The 23,492-nt window shown below is 37.7% G+C and overlaps 1 protein-coding gene across 4 annotated transcripts in view; it reads left to right on the top strand.

Moving 5' to 3' along the window:
* The window catches only part of KIAA1549L (KIAA1549 like), a 175,126-nt gene extending 155,258 nt beyond the window's left edge, over positions 1–19,868 (top strand). For 3 of the 4 annotated variants that reach the window (XM_048485598.1, XM_048485597.1, XM_048485599.1), the window contains 4 exons: positions 2,896–2,993; positions 4,282–4,430; positions 12,414–12,565; positions 15,901–19,868. In XM_048485598.1, the coding sequence (XP_048341555.1) occupies positions 2,896–2,993; positions 4,282–4,430; positions 12,414–12,565; positions 15,901–16,182 (681 nt within the window). In that variant the 3' untranslated portion in view covers positions 16,183–19,868. The remainder of the gene's footprint in view (positions 1–2,895; positions 2,994–4,281; positions 4,431–12,413; positions 12,566–15,900) is intronic. The other variant, XR_007243580.1, reaches the window with a different exon arrangement.
* Positions 19,869–23,492: the final 3,624 nt, after the last annotated feature.

The raw sequence follows: 23,492 nt of genomic DNA, 5'->3' as shown, positions 1-23,492 counted from the left end.
TTACAGTCTACTGATACTGCCAAGTCCAATTCTTCTTTGCAAGTGGGTTGGCTCCTGAAGACTCCAAGGGCTTGGTGAACAGAATTCAACATGATGAAGGTTTCCAGGAGAACTCTCACCCATTACAAACACAAAAAGAACCCTTAACAAGGTGTTAAGGGCTTATACAAATCAAGGTCCGAGTCTGGTAGCCTTGTCTCCTCCAAACTACATGAGGTCTGAAGCCTCTTGCTGCTTTGAGTCTCCACCCCTTACTGGGTCAACCCATTCTGAGCATGGGGGTTACACTATCAACTATACATGCAGTTATCACATATAGAGTTGCAGTTAGCAGTTCCCATATAGCTTCAATTTTCAGTCCTTGGACAGACTATTCAATCTTTCCTCCTATGGAAGGTGCTTCAACTCCCTAATCATCTTGGTTTCCCTCTTATGTACTTTCCCCAGTTCTGAGATGTCCTTTTTGAGATATAGTGACCAGAACTGCACACTATTTTCCAAATGAGGCCATACCATAGATATAAACAGGGACATTATAATATTGACTGTTTTATTTTCAATCCTGTTCCTAATAATCCCAAGCACAGAGTCTGCCTTTTTTCATTGCAGTGCAGTTGATACTTTCATTGAGCTATCTACTATGACAGGGGTAGGGAACCTGCGGCTCTCCAGATGTTCAGGAACTACAATTCCCATCAGCCCCTACCAGCATGGCCAATTGGCCATGCTGGTAGAAACTGATAATTCCCTGTTTATCTGAAGGCTGTCTATGACCTCAAGATCGTTTTCCCTCTCAGTCTCAGCAAGTTCAGATGCCATTAGCCCTTACTTGAAGTGGGGATTTTTTGTTCTAGTGTCACCTGACACTAATAAATACTGTAATGTCTCTTAGTCATAGCAAACATAGCAATCCTCAGACATGCTCATAGGACAGCAGTAGAGTTTAATAAAGAGAGAAGCCTGGAGACACGAAGTCTCTGAACATAGACAGAGAACAAAAACTACAAGAGAGCAACTACCAGCTCATGATAAAACACCAGGCTTAATAAACATCAGGCGGGCTAGGAAAACAATCCTGCTTAAAGGAACAGACATCGCAAATACCGAACTTCAGCTGTCACATTGTTTATCTCTATTCAGATGTCACAAATAAATTTAAGCAAAGCTAAACCTTAACTCTTGTTTTGGAAATCTCCAATCTAATCAGGCTTGCCTGACTCCCAATGGAGCAAAGGATCCCCTGCTCTAGGACCCCTCCCCTTGGAATCAATCAGCTTGCTGACAGGGAACTTGCACACTGCAAAAGGAGACCCAAACTTGCCTCACCAGCAACATGGCAGTATTACCTCTGGTACATATCAGAACTGATGTAATCATGCTGCCACCAATGCAGGGATGCTCCAATATTGAAGCAAAATTCTGTGGTAAAAATGACTTGTATCATAGAGGTTTTTGCTCAAATTCCAGAATGCCCCTTTGTCACCAACAGTGCTGACCTAGGCCTCTTTTTATTCTTGGGAAAATTCCCTGTCTCACACACACTGGTTGTCAGGTGGTACCTAGCAAGCTTAAATCTAATCTTAATTTATTGTGATATGTAAATTCTTCTACTGTAATAAATTTTAGTTTGCATGTAGTCTAGAAAGCAGAGTTCTAAACCCGGATTAATTTGTGGTGTAGGCAAGAAACTATAATTTGTTTGTGACATCAGACTATAAGGAAAGTGCATTAAAGATTTTTAAAATCTAAAGTACTGTACACATTGTTATGATTATTATAATTTGGCATTTGGAAGCTATTATCTTTGTACAGATATAGACTAGCAAAATTTACTTGACATATTTTAATTAGAAACTAAAGGTGGTAAATGTGCTTGCCAAATATTGGTATTCCCTATGTTTTGCACAGGAAATAATGCAAATGTAGTCCCAACTATCCATTAAGTATCTCTGAAATCCCGCATGATAGAGTAGAGAACAATGAGGCAGAACATTGGAAACACACGGCTTTCTGATTCTTGTTGTACCTCCCATGTCAAAATACATTACTTTGTCAAAATATATTTAGGGAAACTATAACTCCATTGTACTCTGTGATGATTTTAATTCTCCAACTCTAGGAGAATGAAGACTGGAGAATGTCACTGCAGTGTTTTAGTCTAGCTGCTAAGCAGAGTCAATAACTGTCACTGTATTCCCAAGCAAATTTGACAATCCCCATCACAGTACAAAGGTTTCAAGAGTGATATCTCATGCTTAATGCCATAAGCTATTGGAGTGAAAGGTCCAGGAAGTTTTTTTTACATGCATATAACACAGCAGAATCTTCGCTGTGCTAATCCTCCACCTTTGCCCCAGCTCTATAAATCTGCCCTTGATAGAAGCAGGGTAACTGATCTGATAGCCTCTTCAGGTTTACTTTGCTCTGGTGTTTTGTTTTTCTTTTCCTTTTAAAACTGGTATCTTTATAGTGTCATAAGATAGTACCTTGTTTTTCATTGGTAGCAGAATGTGATAAAGATCTCCCACTATAAAGATACAAAAAGAAAGCTGAGACATAAATGAGTGTTTACAGGCAGTTTTGTTTCCTGTGATGGGGTTTGATGCTTCCAGGTGTACTAACATCAAAACATTTCATTTTCAGTGGGACAAAAACAAGTCTAACTTGGGGGGTTCCAGGCAGAGAAGAATACTGTGATTTTGCAGTTTTAGGAAGTACTAAAAATGTTAGCTTGGAGGGATCTCATATGGCTCAAATTTTAATCAGTTTTTCTGCTACTGCTATATTTGGAGAAATGTATTTTCCTGCTACTGACATGCTACTGCTGTATTTGGAGAAATGCAAGTCCCTATAGATTTTTAAGGAAATGTTCATTGTTTCTTCCCTTCTTAACAGGCTTACAGATTTTCTCCACTCCCTGAAATGGTGATGGGTTCTCCACCTCCTCCTGTGCCTCCCAGAACAGGACCTGTTGCTATCACCTCTCTTAGGAGGTACTATGCTGTTAAATATTTTAGCTGAGAATTTTAAATCTACCCCACTGTGACAAAGATATCTTATATTCACACAGAGAAGGCTGTATGTGTAGTAATGAGAAGAGATTTGTGAAATTGTTAACAAGCAACATCATTTTAAAACTTCAGATTTTCATCTATTTTTTATTTTTTACTTATTTAACAGCAGGCAAACAGATAAGAGTAAGAAATGTGTATTTCTTATTCAGCTGTAGTCCTACTAAGATGCCAAAAACATACACCAAATATATGTTCTGGTTTCACTCAATTGTAAAAGTATAATGTCAGATTAGCTGTGCTGTAAAATAAGCAAATAACTTATAAACCTTCCTGTTTTTCTCTTCTAAGATGAGCCAACTATAGGGAGTTTAAAATATATGGACTGCCTGCTGAAATTGGTTTGGCACTCTGGAAACATTTAAAGGATTTGTTCCTTTAAGATCTCGTTATCTGCAGTTAAAATACGTAATAAATTTAAATCACCTCTAATAGTCAGTTTAATGTTTAGTGCACAATTCCGCAGGCATTGCAGCAGCAGAAGCTGGTGGACAGCATTTTTAAAATTCTGTTTCCTCACAGGTAGCTGATTTATAGATTGCCATCTGACTAACAGTTGCACAGTTAAGGCTGATAAAATCATTTGGTCTTCAGATGATGCTTTACACTGGGTAGTCTGCAAAGCCCAGGCTTAGCACACACATTGTTATTTGCTGTGGTTTGGCATTAGAGTACAGAAATAGGTGCTGTCCTGATTGGCTGCCAGTGATGTCATGACAGTCATGCAGAAATATCAATGAACTTTGGCGCACTGGCAGCCATGCTCATCTTTCTCTGTCAGGTAGAACTGATAGTTGGAAGTGAGCTAAAATAGACTTTTTTAAAATATGGTTACATGTTTAGATTTTCTTTGAAACCAGTGGAAGAAGGATGCTCTACATGACCAGTGTCATTTCTTCACTATATGTGTATTTTCTAGTATTTGTGCTATTTCACATCCAGTTGTATTTTTTGGGAATTCAGAGTCAAAGCCCTATATTGCAACTGTAGACCACAAGCTTTCAAATAATGACCAAGCTCTGTAGAAATGTCAAAACTAAAACCACAATACTCTCTCTACCATCTTCCACATGTTTAATGTAGGCTGAAATTGTTTCTTGGCAATGTTTGTAAATCACAAGCTACTCTGAAATTGGTTGTAGAGCGCACCTGATGTTTGCTTGATGTTGAAATAACTGATATTTTCCATATATATATATATATCATACAGGTCAACATCTGATATTGGCAGCAAGACAAGAATTTCAGAGTCCAGTGGGACTGAACAGATACAGCCACATGATCATGCCCCTTTTGTCCCAGTATCAAGAGCCTCAGTATCTGTGGCTCCATTGGATCAATCAGCTTTGAATTACTCAGGTGAAAAACGCATGCGGTACAAACAGAGACCACATCTAAGTCTGTATGGCATAGAGACGAGCGTGTGAGATGTTTCAAACACCCTTGGGTAGAACTGTATTAAATGGCTTTCTTGAAGGCTTGAGGAGGAGGATCAATAAAAGAATAAAAGCTTTCTAATGTGGGAAAGAATGGGGAAGAAGGACATGGTCATTCTATTTGAAGCACCTGGAATTGTCATCTTTCTGAGGCAGGATCTTGGAACTGAAGGTTTGCTGCAGTACAGAGAACTGATGTCCATGTAAGGTAGTCAGTTTTTGTTGCAATGGCTACTTATTCTGGAGTTGAGGGCCACTTTGCAATGACCCAGGGGCCACATGTTATCTTTGGAAACAACCAACGCAGATGACCACTTTCAACTCAGTGTAGTGAAGCCATTCTGAACTGATAGTAAGCATGTTATAGTATTGTTTCATTGCAAACCAGCAGGTCCTTGCAAACCATTCTGAAATGGGTTGTGTGAGGATATTTTGATTTGTGACTGAGGTTTTGCCCAATGTGGCCATTCAACTCAGATTGACCTCACCACATAATTAATAAGCTGAATATGGTCATATGTACAGTGCTTTCGTTTGGAGGCTAGAGAATAAATAGAGTGTGCTTGCAATGAGAAGCTTCAGCAAAGAATATGAACTTATATGGATGTAAGAAGTTTCTTATACAAGTCGGACCACTGGTCCATCAAGCCTAGTGCTATCTACTCTAAGTCGTAAGCGCTCCAGGGTCTCAGCCAGAAAACTGTCCCAGCAACTTCTGCCTAAGACCCTTCTAAGTGGAGGTGCTGGGAACTGAACATGGGACTTTATACATGGAATGGATGTACTCTGCCATTGAGCTTTGGGTCCCAGCAAATCTTTTTGATTATACCAACCAGTCAAACCTCTTTGGTATTAAGGAAACACGACAGACATTGCATAACTCCTTTGGCACATTGGACTTATACACTCTAAATATTTGTATAAGCCTGTGCGTGAATGAGTTGGGATCATCTTCTATTTTACATTGTAACTGCCATTTTTTATCTGCCATTTTGTTAGCATTCCTGTGTTCACTAAATAAAGCTTCCAGGTGTTGAAGCCTATGTCAATTAAGACTATTGAAGATTATTGAGATTGTTCAGGAGGTCACTGAGATATTTATTTCATTCAAAGGATGGATGGTTGGGTAGCCAGCACAATGGAGTAGGAAAAAGAAGTGCCAATATTCATGGAAAGGGCCCCTTGAGTTCACTGGATCATGGAAGGTCTGGAGAAAGCAAATGATTTTCAGAATTGCTGAAATTTACTGGAATAACACTGATTGCTTGCTGTTCACGTAATAACTGTCTTTAGGTATCAAAAAAAGCATGTGCATTGAAGTAAAGGTGAGCAGAGCTGGAGTAGCTTTTCTGCTTGTGTCAAATGCCTGAATGGGACGGAGGGCTGTGGGAGGGAGCTATCTCCTTTTCTTAAAAGAAAATAAGATTTGTACTCCATAGTCATTTTACATTGCAAGTTCCCCTTTCTGTTTTTACTCTCATCAGTGCACAGTGAGCAGTAAATAATTGCCATAAGTCCACATGGTTCTCTGAATCAAGAAAGCCTGTTGAAGACCAGTCATTCATTTCTAAATGAAAGGCTAGAAGCAAGGTTTTTAATTGCCCTGCTCTTAAAGCCTGATGAATGAAGCTTGGAGCCAATTACATCTTAAAGGAGAAAGAATGCCAGTGCTTATTGATCTGACTGTCTCTTCTGCAGCTTTCCCCTCTTATGTTCTGTAATTTAATGGTCCCCAACTGTGTTCAGATCCTGAGTGTTCGTCCACATCTGGACAGCTATGGGCCTCTGCCATCTGCTGTTGCAACACCTTCCTACTCAGAGCAAAAGTAAATTAAAAACTTTCCCTCTCTGCTGCATTTTTACCTTGAACATTACAAATAGCAGTAAATTGTTGAAGAAAGTTCTATCTGTAGTAATTAAACAGACCTGGTTTGTCCCATTAGTAGTCAACCGTGTATCATGTAAGTTGTCAGTGTATTCATAAAGCTAAGACAAAGGACATTCTAATGGTTAGGTACTCTTTACACCACAAGTGCTCAAGATACGGACTAAACAGGATAGAATGCTATATTTGTTGCTGAAGTTTCTAAAACATTTGGATAGGAGAAATGTACTGCGCTAAATGAGCTATTGGCCTTCACTTTTTTTTAAAAAAATGAATGACTGAGTTATTAAAACAATAGAATACTCTTACTCTAAAAAGTACTCCCTAATTCTTTTTGTAAAATTAATATTTAATATTGTAAAAGCAGTAAAGGCCTTGTTTCTAGGCCACAATCCAAAGTTCACTTCCACGCAAGCAGGTTTCATAGAAACCACTGGGACCTCCATGTTTCCAAGTAAAGTTTTTATGACTGGTGTAAATGATGGATTTTTATTTGGGCTGTTGGTGGGGTGGTTGGCACCAGGTTGGATATAAAGGGCTTGTAGAAATTTCACTATGTTGCCTTAGGCGATGATCCAGCGGAGCATTGAAGGATGTTATTTCATTTTAAGCATGTAAATAGTTCAAGTGGAACCATTTTGCACAGTTTGCATGTTAGCAGGGGTTATGCTGTGTTCTTCCATTCGCAGCTCCCAGTGGCTTGAAGGCTCTTTGCTAGTCTTATGCACAGTAATCCAGCAGATCCTAACAGGCATTTCACTGCTGCAGTTAACTTTTCTCATGAGTTGTTTCTGAAAAGCACAGTTAAACTGAGCATTTCTGGAACTGATCTATAGTAGGACTGTACATATCAAGTTCATTATTAGGCATGGTTCTGAGAGTTTCTCATTACCTAGCATTGTGGTTCTAACCTGATGCTTAAGAGAACTTATCAGTGGAATTGAACATATAGTTTTTGTTCCAAGCTCTGACTGGGAACTCCATTCTAAGTTTCCTTATTATTTTCTACCATCTTATTCCCAGTGTCACATTCCATGCAAAAGATTCCTGTCTGGTCCTTGCTCATTAATAGGAAATCATTCTGCTAGCTCTGTTTGGTATAAGCAGAATCCTGAAAGAAATAGTAAATATCTTGTATTAAATCCTGCAGACATGTGTATTAAAAGTTGTTCAGTTTAGGACTGGAATACTGATCTTCAAAACAGAGGCGCCTGCATTTTAATAATGGATAAAGTATTACTGCTATGGCACATTTATTTACTACCAGTGGTGTGCTTTTTATGGAATAAAAGATAATGCTCTCTCATTCTCTGGAAAGACAGGTTAACTTTTTTCAGGGTTGCTAGGTGGAATTCAAGCTACTGTTAAAATGATAAAATGAAACATCCCCATGTTTGCTGGGGAAAAGATTTACATATCCTTAATCAAACTCAGATGTGACCTTGACATATATAGTCTTTTTGATGCCTTTTTGAGGACTCCTACCATTTTCATCATCCTGTCAAGCCTGTAATTGTACCCACTGTCACTGAGATTCCTTAGCAATTGTTACAGGAAATCAGATGCACGTACTTGAAAGAACACTCTGTCTCAGAGAATGTTCCAGTTTGCTTGTTTTCTGGGAAAGAGTAGAATATTATGACCTCTGAATTTTATGTCTATTCTCAGTTTCTTAGTTTTTCTTTATATAAATCAGACAACAGAATTAAAGTGCATAAATTGAAGAGGAAGTAAAATGGACTGGCCTTGGGGAAAAAACCGATATGAGATGGTGACACTTTTTCTAGGTACATCATGGAACAAAATAAAGACAATGTTGTAATTTCATGCTTGTTATCCACTGATACTTTCTGTGAGAAGCTTGAGTTTAGTAGAGCAGTTTATTGAAGGTGGTACATGAAGAAGAACAAGGGATTTCTCAACCATTTTCTTTTAGTTTTGTTGGTTTTTTGAAATGTTAAGGCTTTAACAAGTATGAATCTGTTATTAGAGACACTGAATTGCTGTCAGGAATAAGAATGATAGTGAAGGAAGCATTCTTTACTGAGAAAATATCAAGGCAAAGCTTGAACTTTGATGAAGTATTCAGGATACTGGTGTAACTTTTAACAAAAACTGCAAGTTGACCTTTCAGAAAATAATTATTTGAGAGTTATCACAGTGGGTTTTATAGGGTTTCTGGGTTTACACATCTACAACAGTACTTTTACTGGAGGTCTTCAAATTTTGCTATATTTAAGTTCATGAAACCACCCTCAAAAGTTGTGTCTCTTCATCTGCAGTGGGGAGGGGTGGTGGTAGAACAATTATGAGTGTTCTTTTAGTACCACTCAATGAAAAGAAAAGTTCATACTTGGTTTAGGTTTTTAGCATGCTTTGACTACCTCAGAACAAAGAACCCAGGGATACAAGAAACCATTAAACTTTACCTACTAATTGTCCCTTAGATTAGACTGAATCGACCGCAAAACTACCTTTTTATATCAGGTAGATGATAAAAAACTCTGATTAATAACCTCATGAAAACACACATTAAAACTTGACAAGGATGGGATAATTTTCCCACTGTGCTTTCTTAGACAAACCTAACCATCAATGACCTTGAATTATAGTCGGGGAATTCCAGAAGTATAATAAATATTCAGCTACTATTTTACATTAGTGAAAACGGAAATTCTACCACTGCTTTACAGTACCAAAATAACATTTGCCACCACGGCTTCCCCTGACTGGAGAGGTTGATATGGCCATATAGGTTTGGTGCATGACCACAAACCTTCCATTCTACAGCAGAAATAGATTTAAATGTAAAGTATTGTGAATGCAAAGGCTATTTGAGAACTAAAAATGTGCAACTATAGTGAATTCATTTATACTTAGGCCCAGCTTCTGAGTGATCCTTACATGGCATTTTGGCCAGGATAGTCTCCTTTTGTGCTTGCATTGGAGCAGCTGGCCTTTTCTTTAAGTCCGGGGATTTGAAAAAAACAACAACACTTGGTACTCCTCTTCTGCTCAGGATCAAATGGTTTTGAATGTGGAGAAGATATGATCATCCTAGCCCTTTCTTTATGTTTCAAGACTTAAAGATGATGGTTATGAGGGGGAAAACAATAGAAAACTACCAAAAACAAAACAGGTAAGAATTAAGGCTCTGGGAATAGCCTGGGGATAATTGTGACTACCTGAGTGAAGGTCACAATTGTCTCAGCAGGATGTAGCAGTTCATCATTACTCTCAGCTTGGTTTTAACATCACAAGCCCCCTTGCTGTGATTGTAAAGTGTGGTGTAAATATACAGCTGTGGTATAGATATTGGTAAAGGAAATGGCTACTAGCAGTAAAAATATCTTCCCAGTTTAAATTCCTTTTGTTATCTCTATAGTCAGCCAAGTCTATGAATTCAAGAGACTCTGTTTTGTTGTATGATGTCTCTGCTTCTTAATTGGGTTTTTTTGTTTTATTTTTGGGATTTAAATTTTGGGAATTGTTTTTCCCATCAGAGTAAATGCACCCTATAACCATTTCTGTTCACATGGGGTGTATTCATCGACAGGAATACAATCTTCTGAAATCGTTAATTCAGATTTTGAAATAATATGTCAGAATGGTTTTATGTCATTAGTGGAACATGACTCCAAGCAAACGTGGTGATCCTCTAACACAACACACACATTCTTTTAAACTAAAAGGTGCTTGGTTGCTCTCCTTGGTTCTGTTCATCCCATGTAACTTCATAAGCAACATTTATGCAATTCTGACAAGCCCATTGTAGACACCGGAGGCTGGAAACTGTGCTGTAAATTGAAATGGAAAATAATTGGAACTGTATTATTAAATATATTGTTTCTGTTTAACATCTTGTGTGTGAAGTGTTTTGTTTCAAGTTGCTCAGGTACATTTGTCAAATAGGGTAGGGTTGTTTGCTTTTTAACAGGCAAGTGTCTGGAAAGGCAATGGCCACTCCTTACAACTGACAGTAATGGAACAGTTTTGTCAGCTTCTAATTGCTCTTCAATGATTTGTCATCCATCCATGGATATAGATTGGAAGTGGGAGGTACAGAGGTGAAATGTTCTGGAATTCAGCAAGGAACCTTATAAAAATCATATTGGCATCCAGGATTCTTCAAGTTAATAAAAGAAAGATTGCTTGCTATGTTAATAAAGGTACAGATAACACTGAATTAAGGATTAATGCATGCATCAGTCTCTTTTTTGACTTTCCCTTTGCTCACAGCATCTATTATTTCTATTTACATTTATAAGATTTGTGAAATAAATCTTCATCATGCTTGCCAACATTCACAAATGGCACAAATAATCAAGTATCACATGTGAAAAGTCTTAGAATTAGATATAATTCTATGGGAGTTTCCTAGGAAAGAAATATAGGCTGCAATTGTATTCTGACAGAAGTTTAACTGAATCCAGTGGTTTTTGCTTCTCAGTAAATATGCATCAGATCAACTTCTAAGACATCTACTAAGATGCGTAGAAATGATAGAACTAACCTCTTTGTGCAAAGCAATGGTCAAATGGATATCTTTATGCCCAGAAAAAAATGAATTGTGGTGTTAGATGCTGATAGCAATGGGTATTGCTCTCAGAGGAAAAAAGCACTCTTCAGGAATTAACCCCTCCCTCCCTGAAAAAAACCAAATGAAAGACATTATTTTCATACCTATCAAGTAATGCCTTTGTCGCTTAAGATTTTGGGAAACAGAAAGGCTATAGTATGTAGTTTTAATACTTGTTCCTAACACATACATTAACTGCTGGGGCCTTCAGCATATAAGAGATCTGCTTCACTGTACAGAAGATAAAGAAAGATTCTTTTTCTAACACTTGGCAACATCTTTCAAGCTGAAAGCAGTAATGCGTCACCTAAAAGTTGCAAATTTCTTCCAGAAAATACCAGTGAGATTTGCAAGTTGAAGCGTGCATGAGTGACTGACTGAAGAAGCCAGCAATTTACCAACTGATGAAGAAGAGTATCACAGTGAACAAATAAACTGTTTAAGCATAACATGCTAGAAAGCATTAGGAAAAAAATAATGGGTATATTTGGTCATGTATCAGTATGTGCTAATGTAAAATGATACAGGCATATGGAACTTTGAACTGGCTATTGCAATGATTAATTTAATTAACTGGTGGTTGGGACAACATGATCCAAAGATCAGTTCACACTACAAAAAAGGAACACATCACAGCTATATTCAAGTTTATTCCCTTCTTTTGTCCTTTTAATCTAATGGTTTTGCATATGTCACGACTGAAAAGATTGACGATTCATAGTGGAGTATTTTCACATCCTATTTCCCCCTTCAGGAAATGTACAAAGTTTTATACACACATGCACAAAAAACAAATCATAGAATAGCCATACACAGGTGTAGTGCTCTTCAGAACCCCCAAACTCTGCTTTTTACTGCTCAGTAATTGCCTGAGGGTAATAAAGGCCTCTGTATCCATTTGGATATTTTAAAATAATGCTACAGTAGCATTTTTAGTCTGTATGTTGTGCAAAAAAAGCTACAATCTCTGGAACACTAGAATCAATATTTGGAAATACCATGTGTGCTGTTTTACAAGACCTCATATCTACTAGAATCCTGACCACCACCATCTTAACCTTGGCATATTTTAAGTGCTTGCTACACTATCATAAATCTTAGAGGTCTGTGTCTTTACTGTGCCTGTGGTGGATTATACAACTGATACTAATTCATGCTATATAGGCCAGTATGATCACTGGGGCGTGATCATGGGGTTGGTATGCCCACAGTGTCAATTTAAGTTTAAGTTCTGGATTCTTCAACCAGGTATATTCTGGTGTAGGATTATCCATCTCCCTACAACAGTAGTAGCAAGGCACTGTGTGCAGATTCAAACATACATGCTCTGTCTTTGGCAAGTGCTCTCTGTTGCCAACGCAAAATGACATCTTCTAGGTGGAACATATCAAGTACTCTGCAATGCTTTTTGATTACTAATTATCTTCCGTGTCTCTCGATAGGAAACACAGTTCCAGCAGTGTTTGCCATCCCAGCAGCAAGCCGACCTGAGTTCACAGGCTATTTCATCCCAACACCACCTGCAGCATACAGGAACCCCACCTGGATGTCTTATGCTGGAGAGAATGAATTACCAGGGCAATGGGCTGACTCGGTAATTCTGCAGATTTTACTTTCCATTCATTATATACTGAATAATAGTGAACTTATTCAGACCAGATTCTTAGAAGGGGGGATTTCTTCATCGATGGTATTTTTATTATCCTGGACACTGTTGCCAGCTGTACCTTTGCTAGTTTTACTATTTGGCTATCTTTCAATTGCCCAAGTTAAACGAGAGTGCAAGGGGACAGTTAAAAAAATATGATTGCCTGGGAGGAAATGGAATTTTTCATTACGTGAAGTCCATATTAAACATTTTGTACAACTTTCTGAAAAGCAGAACCTTGCTGTTTTGCTAGTGTAGATTTTGTAATGACAATTTAGATGCAGTAGAACATTAGAACAATGAACTATATATACATCATTTAAAGAAATCAGAACCCAAAAATGTTCTGGCTCATTTAACAGAGATCCTGCTCATGCATTTACAGTGGTCTGTAGTTCTGCGTCTCTAGGAGCTGGTTTTCCAAATTGCAAGTCAGAACTTTTGGATACTTTCCCATTCTTTTGGCAGTGGTTGCATGAAGACAAGGCAAATCAAAGAATATTATGGATAGATTTAAATTTAGTCTCTGAACAGAGATAGCATAGGCAAAGTTAATCCCATAAATAACATGATTCATAATTTGTTTCAGTTCTCATCCACATCCTTCATAAAAAACAGGAATTTAGTCTGAATCTGGTTTATGCTGGTGTGACAGGATTTATACCACTAAAGTGACCTAATTTTTGTCTCAGGTAATAGTAATCATTTGATTTAATTCTACAGTGAGCATTTTCTAATTCCATGAGATGACAGGAAAACCCAGGAAGTGAGTGATTGCAGCAGCACGAACAGAGCATAACTTGGGAAAGGGAGACATTGCTAAAGTCGCAATAGCCTTTGTGATAAAGGCAAAAAAGGATGAAAGGGCTACTTTTAAGGCTGCTTCACATAATATTAATTTCAGCACTTCTGTGAAAGCATTTATACAACTTCTTTTTTGGTTTCCTGCCAAGTATATCATAGATATATGTATATTCATCACATGAGACAAATTTCATGCAAGTTTCATCGTTTCATACATGGAATTGACACCTATCTATATTCGTTAATAAGAGAAGCAGAAGTTTGCTATGGTTTGTATGATCTTCAGGGAAATGAATAGAATCCAGAAAGCTCCATAGACATGGCTTTCAGGGGTTATTGTATGTCACAGTAAATTAATATGTCTATTGATATTCAAAGTATTATTTGAATTTCCTATTGATCGAAGGAACTGTTACTGTAACAATTAAGGTAACATAGAACATTGTCATTCTCCAGTATAAGCAGACATGAGTTTTCTATCTCTAAATTCCTGTGTTCCTTATAATTATAGTTTGACAAACAACTTTTCTATGCATACTTGAACACATCTCCTCTTGTAAATATACATTTGAATGGCTCCCGTGTAACTGTGTAGTGATCCATTGAAGGCATGTTACCCCATGCCCACTTATTGTTTCTCATGGGATGCTTTGGTACTGACAACAGAAATCCTGTGGATGGATGAAACTGAATGATCACTTGGCTAGCCTATTTGCACCTCTAATTCTTGAATCTGGAGGTCTACTGTAAAGCTAGCCTGAGTTAAAAAGTAATGAAAGGGTGACCTCTAGCGTTGTTCTGTAGAATATTTATTTATTTATTTATTTATTTACTTACTTACTTACTTACTTACTTACTTACTTACTTACTTACTTACTTACTTACATACGTACGTACGTATGTATGTATTTGATAGGCTGCCCTTCCTTTTTCAGGCTTAAGGTGGCTTACATCATTTAAATTACAATTAATATCATTCATTTAAATTGTTTAAAAAGCATTAAATAATGTTCTAAAATAGATGGTGACAAAATATTTACAATATAGTGGGTGGGTGGAAGTAGGGCAGAGGGAGGCCAATTGTTGATAGCAATCCCTAGATGGCACTGTTTCCAACTTGACCATAGGCCCGGTGGAACAGCTCCATCTTGCAGGCACTGTGGAATTGCATCAGATCCTGCAGGGCCCTAGTTTCCTTGGACAGAGCATTCCGCCAGGCTGGAGTGAAGGCTGAAAAAACTCTGTTCTTGGTTGAAGCTAACTGGACCTCTTTTGGGCCAGGTTCACCAGTAAGTTGTTACTCGCTGACTGGAGTGCTGTTCGAAGGATGTAATGGGAAAGGTTGCTCCGTAGTTATGAAGGTCCCAGACAGTTTAGGGGTTTGAAGATATGCACTAAAACCTTGAACCTAATCCAGTGCTTCATCTGGAGCCAATGCAGCTGGCGGAGCACCGGTTGGATATGAGTCCAACACGGAATCCCAGTTTGGACCCACACTGCTGCATTTTGCATCAGTAGGAGTTTTCAGAGTAGGCCCAAGAGAAACTCTTCGCAAAACTGTGAGCTTTCTTGTGGTTGCAAATATAAGAACATATATAAATATGCTCGATCAGACTACTGCTCCATCTAGTCCAGTATACTTTTTCATGCAGTGGCCCAGAAAAGCAAAAAAAAAAAAAAAAAGGCATGGGCTAAGACTTTTCCCCTCTGGTTCCTCCCAGCACTCATATTCAGAGGTTTGCCTGTGTAAGATGAAGGCCCCCTATGGCTAGTAGCCATTGATGGATCTCTAACACCCCTTTAAAACTATCTATATGTGTTGCCATCATTACTTCCGCTGAAAGTGAATTCCACAATAATTACTTGTTAAAAAATATTTACTTCTGTCTATCCAGAACCTATTTCCCAATTATTCCATTGGATGCTGCTAAGTTTTAGTATTATGGGAGAAGGAGCTCCCTCTGTTCACTTTCCAAAATGGGGTTTACATGAATCTGTTTACTGGCTCACTGGCTTTGAGTGGATTTAAAATAAATAAGATTAGCAACCAAACAAAAATCATCACTTCTCTATTCTCTCTAATGTTTGTGCCCACTAGCAAAATGACAAAAAAAAAAGTCCTTGCACATACAGACATGCAGGCAGGCAGTACTGTAAACTGAAGGGGGGTTGATTGCAAATTCTTCACTGCCCCTCCAAATGCCAGGTAGCATCTCTACCATCATCAGTGAAGCACTGCAATCAGTGACAGTAGATAACAGAGAGAGAAACAAACAGACTCAGTTCTTCAGACATAATGTGAAATTTTGGTTTATTTTAAATATTTTATTTTAACCAGAGTCGCCTCACAGATCAAATTCTGATCTTGTTTGGCCATTGTTAGGTTCATCACTTTTACTGCCACATGACTACTACCCCTGGAATTCTGTGTGTAGATCTGAGAACCTTTGTATTTATCTGCTTACTATCTTTTACAGGTCCCACTCCCTGGCTACATAGATGCTTATTCCCGGCTATGCTATCAACACAACTTTCCTTCAAGGCTTCCTTGTCAATACAGCCAGCCATCAAATATGCATTCCAGCTTAGAACATGCCACCCTGCCTTCCACTACTGCTTCTCATCAAAGCCTATCAGAAAATGACCCATCTGACAGTCCTATCACCAACCTTTCTACGGCTGCTCTGGTGAAGGCAATAAGAGAGGAAGTTGCTAAGCTAGCCAAGAAACAGACAGACATGTTCGAGTATCAGGTCTGATGGCTTCTTGTGCTGAGTGTTTGTAACACACGCTTTGCAAACCGTTAGCTTTCAGATCAGCTTTGTCATGATGGTGTGTGCCAAAATGATGCAATTTTTTCCATGTTCTGAAACAGTCAATTCTGAATTCTTGTGAAATGAAAGAAAATAGAACCATCAATCTGAAAAACAGCTATCTGCCAACTAAGAAAGGTATTCCTGAGCAACTCCTTGTTCAATATTGATATATCATATTTATGGTATGGAACTGACCGTCACATACTTCCTTGTTCTCTGAAGCCTTTGTTGTTGAAAAGATTACTGAACCATAGAATGTTCTGTCTAATGTTTCAAAATATGAAGAGCTTGGGAAGCACAATATAGATCATGCTGAATCAAGTTGTGCATGTAAAAAGTAAATCTCATTCTGGATCAAGAAAAAATAGTAATGTCATAAAAATAAGAGCCACATAATCATATTTTAGTAGTCAAAATTGTTGCAGTTGGGAAGGGCTGTAAGACAGATTGCAGCAAAGCAATAGAGCTCAATCGTTGCTGCCTAGAAGCCACATTTGATCAGGAAGAATCTGATGTGAATGAGCCTTGTGGAGTCCTTTGTAAATATCCCTAACTCATCATCATTGTTCATAATCTGAAAGCCAGAAGAAAGAACTGTGGAGAGGCATACTAGCATAATTGATATCTGAAGTGCTGGTTTAATGTTACTGGTGAGTTACACAGGAGTGTTTTCAATACTTTGTTTCTTCACTGCAAAATAGTAAAGAAAACTGATGAAGTAAATTGGTGTTTAAAACTTCCCAAAACTGACCAGTGAAAACATTCTATGAGTGTCCTACATTCAAAAGGCTTTCATTCTGAACACATGGTAATCCTAGCAAATTTGAGAACCTGCTCCGCATGGAATACTGAATGCACCTGCTTTTACAAGAAAACCTCTGTTTGACATAGACTGCAGCCCTTTCTCTCTTATAAACAATGACATCTAGTTAAAGGGATACCAGAAACAGCTAACCAGAGCTGTGACTTAACTTGGATTACATCGGAACAAAAACTACACAAGGAAATCTTTAAGAAACCATCATATCTCGATGTGTTGGACTACAACCTGATTATTATATTAAAGTGCAAATACGTAAACACCTGTGTGAATTAAACCAAATAGTACTTTGTTTAAAAAGGTTAGGGGTAGTATTTTTTTAAACCCATAGCTGTAGATTCTGAAAGATACATGTCATTCCTTGTTCCAATACATTATCATGCAAATACAACCTTTGTTAAAGAAAACAATACCAGAATGAGCCTCTGTGCTCACTCACTCATCATTGATGGAGAGCTGCAGAAACCAATCTTCATAATGTAACTTTAGAAGGAACTGAATTTGTTTGAGTTACACCATTTGGTTATATCAGTATCCATTGGAGTACAAGGTTATATGCCCATTATTCAATTTATTTATTTTACCAACTTGGTATAGCTTTGTGATTTCATTTTCTTTCACGCGTTTCTTTGGCCTTTATCGACAAAGTCAAGGAGGAACCACAGTGAATCTTCTAGCCACAACACCAGCTTGAATAGGTTGAGAAGCAGAACACTGAACCAGGAAACTAAGCATTGTTAAAGCACAGAATTTTCAAAGCAACACTATTTTAAAAATATTGAAAACCTCGTTCCCAAGGCTACTACTTAACCATCATGGTATAATTGTTTATTCATTACTTAAGTAGACCACATATAAATAAAATGTATTTTTCTAATTTCTATGTAAATATGTTTCTAGAAATGATTTATCTGCTGAGAATAATAAATGCCCTTAAAATAGAAAAGAAATAAGCAATATGGTCGAAGTCTCTATATAAATAGGTAGTGAGACTTAACTCAAATCTCCCATAAAAATGAGTCTAATAAAACAGTCAACCAATTCATGCTAATTGTACCATCATGATGCAATATATTCACAATTTAATGTTTTTGGTTGCTGTCTGTTTTGGTATTTTGTCTTTGACAATATAGAAAGGTTTGTGAGAGAGCTTAATGGGATTTGCTGCCACTTAAATCTTCTTGGGCTTTGTTCAAGCTTGTCCATCTATAGTCATCTGAAACAGATGAATAATCAGAGCTGGCAGTTGTAAAGAACAGATGGAAAGAGATGAGCAAGCTTTTGATATGACCACTAACACTGCCAAAAGAATGAGACTCCTTTGTTTCACCTGGGCGTGATGGCGCTGGGTAGCAGCACAATGAACAAAAGTGTCCTGGATCCTGTCTGTGCATGGTCCCCTATAACTAGAGATGAATGCTGCATACAATAGTCAATATTAAGTTAATATATTTCAGTTAAATGGAACTAAATTCATTTATGATGACTCCTATTTTTTGAGAATAATGCCATTTCATTATAATCAAATATAAAATTATGTGTAAAATATAAGTAATTGATGTAACTTTCAGATTTATCTAGTTAAGAATGTAAATTGTCTCTTTTAAATAACATTTTTAATAAGTCACAGATCATATTAGCCTGTAGAAGGATTACTACATTTCAGGATTGTAAGAAGTTTAATTAGATACCTCATCCTTGAATGTCTAATGCCTATCATTATAGCAGTAGTTTGTCCCCAGAATAAACTAAGGGATTTTGCATTTGAGGCATGCCTCCCCATTTTTGCATTAAAATATAAGTTTGTGAATTATGTGGTAGTTCAAACCTGGGACTACCAGAACTTAGTCTGAATCTTTAACCATAACACCACACAGGCTTTCATGGGGTGGCTGCTGTTGAACAGCAGCAAGCAGTCAGTCTTGAGGGAGTCATGCAAGTTGAGAAGTATCAAGGCACTGTGATTTCTGAAGGAATCCTCATCCATGAGACGAGATCCTACCAGCTTTCACTTGGTAGAAGAGGGAGAATCTTGTCTAATTTCCCCAATGCACTGACCTATGACATACGATTTTTGTGGGGAGGGAAAGTCAAAAGAGATAGTTGGTAGAAGTGAAGATGGAGAATGATCCACTCTTATCAGTTGGTAGGAATCAACCCATTTTTAGGAGTTGACTTCATTTTCAGTACTTAGATCACATTCATAAACGTTTTAGAAGACTGAGATACAGGGATGGTGATGATTTTGATTTATTCTCCACCCTTTGCAATAGTCTCAGGGTGGGTTACAATAAAAAATGAATTGAATTGAATTATCAAATGGCTTTTGAAAATACAGAAAATAAATAATTTCTACTTAATGAACAGATCCCCATACTGAGCCTTGCATCATTAAGGTCCATTAATTTCATTAGGACTTAAACTGCACATAATTATGTTAGGGTTTTGGGTCCATAATTTGCTCATAAGGGAAATGACTAATGACACATCATTTCTCTAGATGAACAGAATCTACATACTTTAAGTATTAGTTTCTGTTGAAAAGATGTCTAATCCATGGCTTTATAAAAATGTTTCCTGAGGTTCATTGATTGATGAAGTTATATTAATCTACCAATTCAATAAGTAAACAATTATGTTGGTAAGAAATGTGTGCAATGTAGAGGAATCATAGGCTACTTGTTTTACTTAAGGGGGCATTTCTGGAAATATGAATTATGTTCTAGCATATAGTATCCATGAGCACAATGCATTTATGAAGTGAAAATATGGTGTATAAATTTGGCATATATTAAATATTTTTTTGATACTAGTTGCAATATAGTTTTCAGTTGGAAATTTAAAAGAGCACAAGGCAAAACATACAAGTTCAAGTTGCAACAGGGCATATTTTGGATAAGCTATTTGGAAGTGTCTTTATTCCTCAAACATTTTGAAAACACAAAATGCTTTCATGTTCAAATTTACTAATGACTCTAAAGATGTTGTGAACATTAGTTAATGAAAATCAGAAAATGACTAAAATTATCTGCACAATAATGAAGTAAAAGTTGACATTTGTGAACATTATTAGTTTTCCATGGATGCCAATAGTAGTACATGGACTCCATGCCTACTTTCACATCATAATAGACTACAATGCCACTGCTTAAATCATTAGCAATTCTTCACCCCTCCCCCATTACCCCTAAGCCAGAAATTGGGTTTTGGACATGTCCTGCATTCCTCCTCTTTCTCACTTTGCCCTCAGCTATTCAGCTCTCCAGCTCCTTCATCCCCTTATACCAATATTCCATTAGCTTATAATCAATGGTATTTGTACGATGACTCACAGCCTTGTACCCTCAGCTGACATGCTTCTCAAATGGTTCTGTTTCCATTCTTGCATGGTGTGATCCTTTGTATCTCCAAGGCTTCTGTAAGATTTTTCTTCCAGCCACAGTGGCCTACACATCTTTCTAACAGCTGCACTTTTTATGAGTGGTCCTTACCCTTTCAACAAGCAAATATTTTTGACATCATAGACTAAGTGAATGACTAAGCCAACTACTAGGTGCAATGAAAACAGTTTTACCCTATTGTATATATCTATAAAATATCTGTTGACAGTTGTTAATAGGACATTCAGTCTTCACTGTTCAGCCTGACCATATATGTGAGTTAGGTCATTGCCTAAGACCAAGGACTAAGCTTTAAGGGGTGCCAAATAAGAAATAATGGATGAATTGTCTCATTTTTCTCTATATTGAATGAGGAAGCCACCAAAGTCATAGTTTGTCCAAAAACTTTTGAGTTGACCCTAATCACTGTGTCTGAATATGAGACATGCACACACAGACACCCGCATACATAACATTTTTATTCAATTTCCTATAGCCATTGTTCTGAATTTATGAAACCAGGAGTCACAGTTCACAGTTCACAATGACACAGTTCACAATGAATGGACCATTTATAGTTGCTACCACTTCCCCCCAATCAAGTATAAGAACCAGTGCTGTACCTCCCCCAAAAAGCTGAAGTCAGTTTCCATTAAAAACTTGAGGGACACTCTTTAATATCAGAATTAAAGCTAGTTAAATTAGTAAATTAATTCAACAGTTTATATTAGTTTCAGTTGAGATTAAAAATATTTCTATCTGTAATTTCCCTCCCCAGTTGGCATGCAAATCTCAGGAGTTACACCATTCATACCAGATGTTTTCTCACAGCCATAAGAATGTTCAGACATAGTCAAGAGTTTTTCCAGAAGTTACTTGAACTAGTCAGGCCTGGTGATATCCTCATTACGGTCAATTTACTTAAGTTTACCTCAAGACAAATAATCCTTCTTAAGTCTGTCAGCTGCACCTGAGGTATCTTTAATGTCTGCTTATAATTTTCTCCAGCCACTTTAAAAGTCACCCATAAAAACATTTTATCTCTTTTATAAACTCAGTGATTTGTTTTCCTAGTAGTAGTAATATGATCCAGCTTAGTCATCACCAACTTCTGTACACTGAGCATTACAGTCCATCAGATGCAAACTATTAAGGAATTACATACCTTTAAAAAAATAATTAATATACATCCTTCCTGCTTGAACTTATACACACTCACCAAGCCTCTGAATTCACAAATGTTTTGGTTACCAAACACCATCAGATGGAGACTTAGACAAAAGATAAATATTTGGGATCCTCTTTCTTTCATACCACATGGTTTCAATGCTCAAGTTGAGTCTGTTCTGTAAATGTAAGCATGCCAGAATTTCTGCTTCACTCCCTGTAAGGTGGACAAAATATATGTCCCACCATACAATCACTCAATACTGTGACACGGAGAAAAACATGTCTTGCCCATGACATACTCTGAAGATGCCAGTTATAGATGTAGGTGAAACATAAGGAGCAAAAACTACCAGACCATGACCACACAGCCTGGAAAACCCACAACAGCCAGTTTCTGCCTGATCTCTAAAGAAAATAAATGTGAAAGTTGACAATAGTGCAACTAATGGAAAGATGACTCAGACTCAAGTGTTATATGTAGTGCCAAGTCCTACTGTGCCTGAATACCACCAGATAGTTTTATCTTATCAAAGAAGCCATTTTCCATAAAATGACACTGACCATGATCTAACAAAGATTAGCTTAAGTGCATTGAAACTGACAGTGCAATCCAAAGGAGGAGGGATGTGTGAGTACAATGGCAGCTACCACAGCACTGCCTCCAAAGAGGCATTCAGCAGTGTGAGTGCAGAGGGAGAAGGAGAAACTTTCTTTTCTTCTTGGAAAGCCCATGTGTGAACAAGACTTATGCCACCCTTTTTGGTGGTGTAAGTCTGCGCTGCTAAAGGGGGGCATTCCTGGGCTGAAGGTCCTTTGGGAACTGACTAAAGTTGACTTAACTACTAGAACACCCCTGGAATGTTCCTCTTCATGTCAGTTCAGTCTCCTGTGGTGCAGAAGCAATGGCATTGTGAACACTTCCTGGTTTTTGCTCCACAGTGCCCCACCATCAGGATAAGTCTCTCTGCACCACAGTCCATGCCACTTCGTACAGCACTGATGGCATGGGCACTGACAAAACCCTCCCACCTTCATATGTGACTTTAGCCTCCCTCCCCGAATTGCAGCCTAAGTATATTAAAAGTGTATTAAAATGGCTACAGTGTTACAGTTATGACGATTCACAGGCCAAGGATATATTGCTATGAACTTTCTCCCTAGTTCCAGGGCTAGATGACTAGCTAGTATTAAAATAAATGCTTTTTCTCTTAATCTTCCCATGTTTTCCTCCTCTCTTTTTAACTGACCAAGATCCCGCAAAATCCTGTGTCTCCTGGAAGTGATAAGCAGGATACATTTTTAAAAATTGGCCTGTTTGTGCTTTAATTTTTAAAGTTATACATGTCTGCATTCCTTGAGAAATTCTTCAAGTACGGGTGACCTGTTTTACTGCTCTACTGATAGGCTAGATACTATTGAGTTCCCTGGCAGGAGTGATCAGAGATGAATAAAATAAGTACAGGATGGAGTGTTGGATGTGGCAATGACTAATGTGCAAAAGAACTGAGAAGAAGACCCAGCAGGGGACAGGCAAGTGATCAGCTGGAGAGGGCTGTAAAGTTAGTGACTCCTCTGTACTTTTGTGTAATCTCTTGTCTGTCCTTAGACTGATACTATCAGGTATAACCAATATTCTGCTTCTTATTGGAAGTTAGTTGCAGAGCAAATTCCTAGCTAGCAAGATAGCAGCATGCTATCTTTCCTTCTTTCCTATCCTAAATGTACTTCCTAATAAAAAAAATACCTTTTACCCTTTTAATCAGTGTGTTAGCTGCTTCTTTGTGCAGTAAACTCCAACATTTTTGGTTATGGGCACCAGGACTTAATTGCACTGATTAAAAGAAAAAAACAATAAACTTTTGCCCCAGGCTCAGATAGCCAGG

This window comes from Sphaerodactylus townsendi, linkage group LG02 (genome assembly GCF_021028975.2).
Source record: "Sphaerodactylus townsendi isolate TG3544 linkage group LG02, MPM_Stown_v2.3, whole genome shotgun sequence".
Taxonomy (NCBI): Eukaryota; Metazoa; Chordata; class Lepidosauria; order Squamata; family Sphaerodactylidae; genus Sphaerodactylus; species Sphaerodactylus townsendi.
This window is presented reverse-complemented; position numbering and strand designations above follow the sequence as displayed.